At 46.9% G+C, this 11380-nt stretch overlaps 1 protein-coding gene across 1 annotated transcript in view; it reads left to right on the top strand.

Annotated features, from left to right (window-relative positions):
- The window catches only part of LOC106590806 (WASH complex subunit 5-like), a 47735-nt gene extending 38624 nt beyond the window's left edge, over window positions 1-9111 (top strand). Inside the window, 6 exon segments of the mRNA XM_045719384.1 lie at window positions 1084-1187; window positions 1886-2015; window positions 2673-2769; window positions 7541-7694; window positions 8422-8509; window positions 8822-9111. Coding sequence (XP_045575340.1) covers window positions 1084-1187; window positions 1886-2015; window positions 2673-2769; window positions 7541-7694; window positions 8422-8509; window positions 8822-8878 — 630 coding nt within the window. The 3' untranslated portion in view covers window positions 8879-9111.
- Window positions 9112-11380: the final 2269 nt, after the last annotated feature.

Consider the following 11380-nt stretch of genomic DNA (forward strand, 5'->3'; position numbering starts at 1 on the left):
GCATCTGCACATGGGGACAAAGATTGTACTTTTTGGAGAAATGTCTCTGGTCTGATGAAACAAAAATAGAACTGTTTGGCCATAATGACCATCGTTATGTTTGGAGGAAAAGGGGGGAGGCTTGCAAGCCGAAGAACACCATCCCAACCGTGAAGCACGGGGGTGGCAGCATCATGTTGTGGGGGTGCTTTGCTGCAGGAGGGACTGGTGCACTTCACAAAATAGATGGCATCATGAGATCATGAGGAAGGAGAATTATGTGGCTATATTGAAGCAAAATCTCAAGACTTCAGTCAGGAAGTTAAAGCTTGGTCGCAAATGGGTCTTCCAAATGGACAATGACCCCAAGCATACTTACAAAGTTGTGGCAAAATGGCTTAAGGACAACAAAGTCAAGGTATTGGAGTGGCCATCACAAAGCCCTGACCTCAATCCCATAGAACATTTGTGGGCAGAACTGAAAAAGTGTTTGCGAGCAAGGAGGCCTACAAACCTGACTCAGTTACACCAGCTCTGTCAGGAAGAACTTTTTGTGGGACGCTTGTGGAAGGCTACCCGAAACGTTTGACCCCAGTTAAACAATTTAAAGGCAATGCTACCAAATACTAATTGATTGTATGTAAACTTCTAACCCACTGGGAATGTGATGAAAGAAATAAAAGCTGAAATAAATCATTCTCTCTACTATTATTCTGACATTTCACATTCTTAAAATAAAGTGGTGATCCTAACTGACCTAAGACAGGGAATTTTTACTAGGATTAAATGTCAGGGACTGTGTGAAACTGAGTTTAAATGTATTTGGCTAAGGTGTATGTAAACTTCCCACTTCAACTGTACCTCCAAGGTTTATTACAAGTTGAGCTGTCTTCTACACACTCACAGTCTAAACGCTGAATTGCGGTATACAGACAAAAAGGGAGATCAAAGTGACTTGAAGAAGGAAAAAACAATTCTAATCTTCTAGAAGTCTCTGGAGGTCTCAAGTCTTGACGTAGAGACGCGTGTGTATATACCCTTCCCCACCGGGGAGAGCGGGGTTCAATCCCTGTATGGAAGTGACACGGGGTTGTTTTCCCTCAGGTTGGTCAGATGCAGATCCTGAGGCAACAGATCGCCAACGAGCTGAACTACTCCTGCAAGTTTGACTCCAAACACCTGGCCGCTGCGCTGGAGAACCTCAACAAGTCAGTGCCCATCTGAGATGATGCGTTAGAGAGACATGACATTTTGTTATAAGTCTTTTGTTATAAGACGTTATGAAGGCTCGTACATGTTTTAATTATTAATAAAAGATGGTATACCTTGCAGGCTTTAAAAGTAAAGGGTTTTACTGTTCATTTGAAACGGGGAAGAGTGATTGTTGCTTGTCATGAAAGGGATGGCCGTTGTCATGGAGTTTCTTATCACTAGACATGGAAAAGTCAGAACATATTTAATTTTAACATGCATGTTTCTACTAATTGGTCTTTTGACCAATCGGATCAGCTCTTTTACAACTAATTGGTATTTTGACCAATCGGATCAGCTCTTTTACCACTAATTGATCTTTTGACCAATCGGATCAGCTGTTTTACCACTAATTGATCTTTTGACCAATCAGATCAGCTCTTTTACCACTAATTGGTCTTTTGACCAATCAGATCAGCTCTTTTACCACTAATTGATCTTTTGACCAATCAGATCAGCTCTTTTACCACTAATTGGTCTTTTGACCAATCGGATCAGCTCTTTTACCAGTAATCGGGCAAAAGTTCAGAATTTGTCTGCGTGTGTAAACTCGGCCTAAGAGTGTGAACCCGGTAAAGTAATGTTGCTATAATAGTTTTTATCTGTCATTTAAAGGCTGTGTTGAATAGTCAGGTGTCTGCTGTTTCTACCGTAGGTCTCTACTGGCTGATATAGAAGCCCACTACCAGGACCCCAGCCTTCCATACCCCAAGGAGGACAACAACCTGCTGTATGAGATCACAGCCTCTCTGGAGGCAGCAGGCATTCACAACCCACTCAACAAGGTCTGGCTTCTAATTATTATTATTACTGCTACTATTATTACTGCTACTATTATTAATACTACTACTATTATTATTTCTACTACTGCTACTGCTGCTACTATTATTAATACTACTACTATTACTACTGCTATTACTACTGCTACTACTACTGTTAATACTGCTACTACTATTATTAATACTGCTACTACTACTATTAATACTACTACTACTACTACTGTTAATACTACTACTACTAATTCTACTACTACTACTAATACTACTACTACTACTGTTAATACTACTACTACTACTGTTAATACTACTACTACTACTACTGTTAATACTACTACTACTACTACTACTACTGTTAATACTACTACTACTACTACTGTTAATACTACTACTACTACTACTACTACTGTCAATACTGCTACTACTACTACTGTCAATACTGCTACTACTACTATTAATACTGCTGCTACTACTGTTAATACTACTGCTACTACTACTATTAATACTACTACTACTACTGTTAATACTACTACCACTACTATTAATACTATATGTTGTAGATCTACATTACAACCCAGCACCTCCCTTACATCAGCTGTTCTATATGTTGTAGATCTACATTACAACCCAGCACCTCCCTTACTTCACCTGTTCTATATGTTGTAGATCTACATTACAACCAAGCGCCTGCCTTACTTTCCTATCGTCAACTTCCTCTTCATCATCGCTCAGCTGCCTAAACTGCAGTACAGCAAAAACCAAGGTGAGTTTCAGTCAACATTATTGATACTGACAGGGGAAATCAAGGTGAGTTTGAATCAACTTTATTGATACCGTAATTTCCGGACTATTAAGCGCACCTGAATATAAGCCGCACCCACTGAATTTTTTGAAAATTATTATTTTGAACATAAATAAGCCGCACATGTCTATAAGCCGCAGGTGCCTACCGGTACATTGAAACAAATGAACTTTACACAGGCTTTAACGAAACACGGCTTGTAACAAAAAATACAAAATTAGCAGTAAGCTTTAGTTGTCTTTTTGCACTGAGTCAATTCCTCACGCTGCTGTTTCCAACGTCTTATCATCGACTCATTAAGACCAAGCTCCCGTGCAGCAGCTCTATTTCCTTTTCCAACAGCCAGATCAATCGCCTTCAACTTGAAAGCGGCATCATATGCATTTCTCCGTGTCTTTGCCATGATGAGGGTGACAAAATGACTACCGTAATCACAATGATGGGAAGTTTGAGAGCGCTCGATTTAATCTAAACAAAGTTGTTTGACCTTAACCCGTTCGGCAATTTCATTGGTCTAATGAAAGCTTCATGCCGCCAAAAAACTGAGCACGTCACAGAATGTGTTTTTTTTGGAGAGAAAAAAAATTGAAAGCGGGAAAAATCCATATATTAGCCGCGTCATTGTTCAAAGCATGGGAAAAAAAGTTGCGGCTTATAGTCCGGAAATTACGGTACTCACGGGAAATCAAGGTGAGTTTCAAGCAACTTTATTGATACTCACAGGGGAAATTCAATTTTTCACCATCATATGACATATACACTGAGTATACAAAACATTAAGGACACCTGCTCTTTCCATGTGAAAGGTATGATCCCTTATTGATGTCACTTGTTAAATTCACTTCAATCAGTGTAGATGAAGGGGAGGAGACGAGTTAAAGAAGGATTTTTAAGCCTTGAAACAATTGAGACATGGATTGTGTATGTCTGCCATTCAGAGGGTGAACGGGCAAGACAAAAGATTTAAGAACCTTTGAAGATGGTATGGTAGTAGGTACCAGGTAGAGGGCTGGGTTCCCCTGGGTCCTGATGGTAGTAGGTACCAGGTAGAGGGCTGGGTTCCTCTGGGTCCTGATGGTAGTAGGTACCAGGTAGAGGGCTGGGTTCCCCTGGGTCCTGATGGTAGTAGGTACCAGGTAGAGGGCTGGGTTCCCCTGGGTCCTGATGGTAGTAGGTACCAGGTAGAGGGCTGGGTTCCCCTGGGTCCTGATGGTAGTAGGTACCAGGTAGAGGGCTGGGTTCCCCTGGGTCCTGATGGTAGTAGGTACCAGGTAGAGGGCTGGGTTCCCCTGGGTCCTGATGGTAGTAGGTACCAGGTAGAGGGGCTGGGTTCCCCTGGGTCCTGATGGTAGTAGGTACCAGGTAGAGGGCTGGGTTCCCCTGGGTCCTGATGGTAGTAGGTACCAGGTAGAGGGCTGGGTTCCCCTGGGTCCTGATGGTAGTAGGTACCAGGTAGAGGGGCTGGGTTCCCCTGGGTCCTGATGGTAGTAGGTACCAGGTAGAGGGCTGGGTTCCTCTGGGTCCTGATGGTAGTAGGTACCAGGTAGAGGGCTGGGTTCCCCTGGGTCCTGATGGTAGTAGGTACCAGGTAGAGGGCTGGGTTCCCCTGGGTCCTGATGGTAGTAGGTACCAGGTAGAGGGCTGGGTTCCCCTGGGTCCTGATGGTAGTAGGTACCAGGTAGAGGGCTGGGTTCCCTGGGTCCTGATGGTAGTAGGTACCAGGTAGAGGGCTGGGTTCCCCTGGGTCCTGATGGTAGTAGGTACCAGGTAGAGGGCTGGGTTCCCCTGGGTCCTGATGGTAGTAGGTACCAGGTAGAGGGCTGGGTTCCCCTGGGTCCTGATGGTAGTAGGTACCAGGTAGAGGGCTGGGTTCCCCTGGGTCCTGATGGTAGTAGGTACCAGGTAGAGGGCTGGGTTCCCCTGGGTCCTGATGGTAGTAGGTACCAGGTAGAGGGCTGGGTTCCCCTGGGTCCTGATGGTAGTAGGTACCAGGTAGAGGGCTGGGTTCCCCTGGGTCCTGATTGTATGGTAGTAGGTACCAGGTAGAGGGCTGGGTTCCCCTGGGTCCTGATGGTAGTAGGTACCAGGTAGAGGGCTGGGTTCCCCTGGGTCCTGATGGTAGTAGGTACCAGGTAGAGGGCTGGGTTCCCCTGGGTCCTGATGGTAGTAGGTACCAGGTAGAGGGCTGGGTTCCCCTGGGTCCTGATGGTAGTTGGTACCAGGTAGAGGGCTGGGTTCCCTGGGTCCTGATGGTATGGTAGTAGGTACCAGGTAGAGGGCTGGGTTCCCCTGGGTCCTGATGGTAGTAGGTACCAGGTAGAGGGCTGGGTTCCCCTGGGTCCTGATGGTAGTAGGTACCAGGTAGAGGGCTGGGTTCCCCTGGGTCCTGATGGTAGTAGGTACCAGGTAGAGGGCTGGGTTCCCCTGGGTCCTGATGGTAGTAGGTACCAGGTAGAGGGCTGGGTTCCCCTGGGTCCTGATGGTAGTTGGTACCAGGTAGAGGGCTGGGTTCCCCTGGGTCCTGATGGTAGTAGGTACCAGGTAGAGGGCTGGGTTCCCCTGGGTCCTGATGGTAGTAGGTACCAGGTAGAGGGCTGGGTTCCCCTGGGTCCTGATGGTAGTAGGTACCAGGTAGAGGGCTGGGTTCCCCTGGGTCCTGATGGTAGTAGGTACCAGGTAGAGGGCTGGGTTCCCTGGGTCCTGATGGTAGTAGGTACCAGGTAGAGGGCTGGGTTCCCTGGGTCCTGATGGTATGGTAGTAGGTACCAGGTAGAGGGCTGGGTTCCCCTGGGTCCTGATGGTAGTAGGTACCAGGTAGAGGGCTGGGTTCCCCTGGGTCCTGATGGTAGTAGGTACCAGGTAGAGGGCTGGGTTCCCCTGGGTCCTGATGGTAGTAGGTACCAGGTAGAGGGCTGGGTTCCCCTGGGTCCTGATGGTAGTAGGTACCAGGTAGAGGGCTGGGTTCCCCTGGGTCCTGATGGTAGTAGGTACCAGGTAGAGGGCTGGGTTCCCCTGGGTCCTGATGGTAGTAGGTACCAGGTAGAGGGCTGGGTTCCCCTGGGTCCTGATGGTAGTAGGTACCAGGTAGAGGGCTGGGTTCCCCTGGGTCCTGATGGTAGTAGGTACCAGGTAGAGGGCTGGGTTCCCCTGGGTCCTGATGGTAGTAGGTACCAGGTAGAGGGCTGGGTTCCCCTGGGTCCTGATGGTAGTAGGTACCAGGTAGAGGGCTGGGTTCCTCTGGGTCCTGATGGTAGTAGGTACCAGGTAGAGGGCTGGGTTCCCCTGGGTCCTGATGGTAGTAGGTACCAGGTAGAGGGCTGGGTTCCCCTGGGTCCTGATGGTAGTAGGTACCAGGTAGAGGGCTGGGTTCCCCTGGGTCCTGATGGTATGGTGGTAGGGTAGTAGGGATGAAGAAGTCAGTCCTGCGCAGACCTCTAGTGCCAGGAACACCGGTTTGTCAAGAACTGCAACGCTACTGGGTGCCTGTGTAAAGGCGACCAATGAGTGCCTGTGTAAAGGCGACCAATGAGACACATCCTCTCCAGAACAACCAGGGGGAACGGTTACCATGGTGATGTGTTTTCATTCATCTTCCTGTCTGAATTGTCCATGTAGGACCACATTGGGGATAAGTGTTGCGTAATGCTTTCATATGTTCTGCTCTCTTGATTTGATTTTATCCGTCAGTAAAAAAATATATAAATAAGTAATCCCCCAAAAAATGTAATTAACAAAAAAAAGTAATATCTGGTCCTGACCCCATGTCGAATGCGTCCACCATGTGATTGGCTGGTCCTGACCCCATGTTGAGTGTGTCCACCATGTGATTGGTTGGTCCTGACCCCATGTTGAGTGTGTCCACCATGTGATTGGCTGGTCCTGACCCCATGTTGAGTGTGTCCACCATGTGATTGGCTGGTCCTGACCCCATGTTGAGTGTGTCCACCATGTGATTGGCTGGTCCTGACCCCATGTTGAGTGTGTCCACCATGTGATTGGCTGGTCCTGACCCCATGTTGAGTGCGTCCACCATGTGATTGGCTGGTCCTGACCCCATGTTGAGTGCGTCCACCATGTGATTGGCTGGTCCTGACCCCATGTGGAATGTGTCCACCATGTGATTGGCTGGTCCTGACCCCATGTTGAGTGCGTCCACCATGTGATTGGCTGGTCCTGACCCCATGTTGAGTGCGTCCACCATGTGATTGGCTGGTCCTGACCCCATGTTGAGTGCGTCCACCATGTGATTGGCTGGTCCTGACCCCATGTTGAATGTGTCCACCATGTGATTGGTTGGTCCTGACCCCATGTTGAATGTGTCCACCATGTGATTGGCTGGTCCTGACCCCATGTTTAGTGTGTCCACCATATGATTGGCTGGTCCTGACCCCATGTTGAGTGCGTCCACCATGTGATTGGCTGGTCCTGACCCCATGTCGAATGCGTCCACCATGTGATTGGCTGGTCCTGACCCCATGTTGAATGTGTCCACCATGTGATTGGCTGGTCCTGACCCCATGTTGAGTGTGTCCACCATGTGAATGGCTGGTCCTGACCCCATGTTGAATGTGTCCACCATGTGATTGGCTGGTCCTGACCCCATGTTGAGTGCGTCCACCATGTGATTGGCTGGTCCTGACCCCATGTTGAGTGCGTCCACCATGTGATTGGCTTGTCCTGACCCATGTTGAGTGCGTCCACCACGTGATTGGCTGTTCTCCTATTTGTCCAGGGATGACGTGCAGGAAAGCCACCGACCCGGTCGACTGGTCTCCTCTGGTTCTGGGCCTGCTCACTCTGCTCAAGCAGTTCCACTCCAGATACACAGAGCAGTTCCTGGCTCTCATTGGGCAATTCATACGCTCTGTCATGGAACAGTGCACCAGGTACATGTCCATCCCTCCATCCATCCATCCATCCATCCATCCATCCATCCATCCATCCATCCATCCATCCATCCATCCATCCATCCATCCCTCCATCATCCATCCATCCATCCACTCATCCATCCCTCCATCCATCCATCCATCCACTCATCCATCCCTCCATCCATCCCTCCATCCATCCATCCACTCATCCATCCCTCCATCCATCCACTCATCCCTCCCTCCCTCCCTCCCTCCCTCCCTCCATCCATCCATCCATCCATCCCTCCATCCATCCCTCCCTCCCTCCATCCCTCTATCCCTCCCTCCCTCCCTCCCTCCCTCCCTCCCTCCCTCCCTCCCTCCCTCCCTCCCTCCCTCCCTCCCTCCATCCATCCTTTGATTGATTGATTGATTGATTGATTGATTTTTTTATTTGCCAGTTTAAAAACCTCACATATACACATTAATTTTAAGAACGTGACAGTGATATCACAGTAAAGTCAGATGTATTTATATATAATACATTTAGTGCTAGTGTTGTAATGTTGCCCAAGGCTGCTATTTCAAACAGCTCTTTCTTGCAAAAAAACCCCCCCAAATGTTATCTCCATAGATCTAATCTGTATAAATACAATTTGAAATGTAAAATTAAGTACATTTGTGGATCACTGTGCTATTATATGTGGATTTTATTCTGCTTCAAATTCAATGAAATTGAGATTTTGGGTAAATCATTATTTTACAGTCAGAAGATCCCGGACATGCCGTCTGATGTGGTGGGAGCTCTGATGTTTCTGGAGGATTACGTACGCTACACCAAACTGCCTCGCAAGGTAGCATTAGGATTGGATTATGATTGGATTAGGATTGGATTAGGATTGGATTAGGATTAGATTAGGATTGGATTAGATTAGGATTAGATTAGGATTGGATTAGGATTGGATTAGGATTGGATTAGGATTGGATTAGATTAGGATTAGATTAGGATTGGATTAGATTAGGATTGGATTAGGATTGGATTAGGATTAGATTAGGATCAGGATTAGCAACAACACCCATGGGGGAAAGAAAATACTATAGATATTTATCTGGAATATTACATTTTACATACATATAATAATCTGTTGTTTTTCTGTTTTTTAAAGGTGGCCGAGGCCCATGTGCCAAGTTTCATCTTCGACGAGTTCAGGACAGTCCTGTGAAGATCTGGATAAAGACCTCTTCCTTTAACTTTCTGTTGATTCATTCATTTTGACTTTAATTAAAGCTCTTCCTTACGTAATGACCTTTAATGTGCTAATTCTTTAGTAACACTGTAAATAGCTTAATGGTTTTTAATAACATCATTTGTTGCCAACCTTGGTATAATGTCACTGTGGTAATATGTCATAAATTAAATACAAAAGAGGCTTTGAATAAATCTAATGATATATCATTTTCTTGATTTTTAATTTCTTTTTTATTTCATATAACAGAACTTTTTAAAAACATTTTAAAATCCAAGCAATTTACAGTAGTTTGGGTGTCTTTTATTTTGAAGGAATGTCTGGCTGGACTTCCTCCTTCCTCAATGAGACTGGATTCATTGGTCCAGATCCTGCCGGACGACATGAGCAGGTGTTGCATTGACCAATGGTTGCGTGCCACGTCATAGACTGAGCCGCCGGGCACAAGATGACTATATCAGATGATGTGGTTAGCTGATATGTTAACTACCTATCCAGGTATCAGATGATGTGGTTAGCTGATATGTTAACTACCTATCCAGGTATCAGATGATATGTTAACTACCTATCCAGGTATCAGATGATGTGGTTAGCTGCTACGTTAACTACCTATCCAGGTATCAGATGATGTGGTTAACTACCTATCTAGGTATCAGATGATGTGGTTAGCTGATATGTTAACTACCTATCCAGGTATCAGCTGATGTGCTTAGCTGATACGTTAACTACCTATCCAGGTATCAGATGATGTGGTTAACTACCTATCTAGGTATCAGATGATGTGGTTAGCTGATATGTTAACTACCTATCCAGGTATCAGATGATATGGTTAACTACCTATCCAGGTATCAGATGATGTGGGTTAGCTGCTACGTTAACTACCTATCCAGGTATCAGATGATGTGGTTAGCTGATATGTTAACTACCTATCCAGGTATCAGATGATGTGGTTAGGTGATATGTTAACTACCTATCCAGGTATCAGATGATGTGGTTAGCTGATATGTTAACTACCTATCCAGGTATCAGATGATGTGGTTAGCTGATATGTTAACTACCTATCCAGGTATCAGATGATGTGGTTAGCTGATATGTTAACTACCTATCCAGGTATCAGATGATGTGGTTAGCTGATAGGTTAACTACCTATCCAGGCGTTGTAAGATCTGGCGTGCGTCTGCAACGTCTAAGCAGAGGAACACGACCAATGGTTGCGTGCCACATCATAAACTGTGCCGCCGGGCACCACATTGCTACATCATATAATGTGGATCCTAATAGATTCCTAATCATACTATAGCTGGTGTGATACTCTGTATAATCTGTCTGACTGAACAGCGACTGTCTGACTGAACAGCGACTGTCTGACTGAACAGCGACTGCTTCAGGTATAATAGCTTCCTCCCCTTAATATGTACTGACAGCAGAGATAGTTTAGAATGACCTGCCAGCCAGAGCTGTGTTTCTCTGCACCTGCACACACTGATCTCTCTCTCTGCCTCTCTCACGCTCCCGTCCTCTCTCTGCCTCTCTCATGCTCCCATCCTCTCTCTGCCTCTCTCATGCTCCTAACCTCTCTCATGCTCCCATCCTCTCTCCTGCTCCCATCCTCTCTCTGCCTCTCATGCTCCCATCCTCTCTCATGCTCCCATCCTCTCTCTGCCTCTCATGCTCCCATCCTCTCTCTGCCTCTCATGCTCCCATCCTCTCTCTGCCTCTCATGCTCTCTCTGCCTCTCATGCTCCCATCCTCTCTCATGCTCCCATCCTCTCTCTGCCTCTCATGCTCCCATCCTCACTCTGCCTCTCATGCTCCCATCCTCTCTCATGCTCCCATCCTCTCTCTGCCTCTCATGCTCCCATCCTCTCTCATGCTCCCATCCTCTCTCTGCCTCTCATGCTCCCATCCTCTCTCATGCTCCCATCCTCTCTCTGCCTCTCATGCTCCCATCCTCTCTCATGCTCCCATCCTCTCTCTCTCCTCTCATGCTCCTATCCTCTCTCTGCCTCTCTCATGCTCCCATCCTCTCTCATGCTCCCATCCTCTCTCATGCTCCCATCCTCTCTCATGCTCCCATCCTCTCTGCCTATCATGCTCCCATCCTCTCTCTCATCTCATGCTCCCGTCCTTTCTTGCTCTCCTCTCACATGCTCCCATCCTCCCTCTCTCTCTCTCTCTCTCTCTCTCTCTCTCTCTCAATTTGCTTTATTGGCATGACGTAGCAATGTGAGAATCAAAAATGAGAATCAAAATTGTCAACGGGACAACAGTAACAACAGTAACCAAGGGTTAAAATAACCATACATTCAACAATAACAATAAGCATACAGTAGAGGACATGTGCAGGTTGATTGGTCTGCAACTGTTCATCTTATGGCAGGCAGCAAGAGTGCGCTGCCAACCCACAGCTCTCTGCGTCCTCCCCCAACAGGACGGGTAGCCTATCTCATCGAGAGGTCTTTGAAACCTTGAATAAGG

Source organism: Salmo salar, chromosome ssa05 (genome assembly GCF_905237065.1).
Source record: "Salmo salar chromosome ssa05, Ssal_v3.1, whole genome shotgun sequence".
NCBI classification, from domain to species: Eukaryota; Metazoa; Chordata; class Actinopteri; order Salmoniformes; family Salmonidae; genus Salmo; species Salmo salar.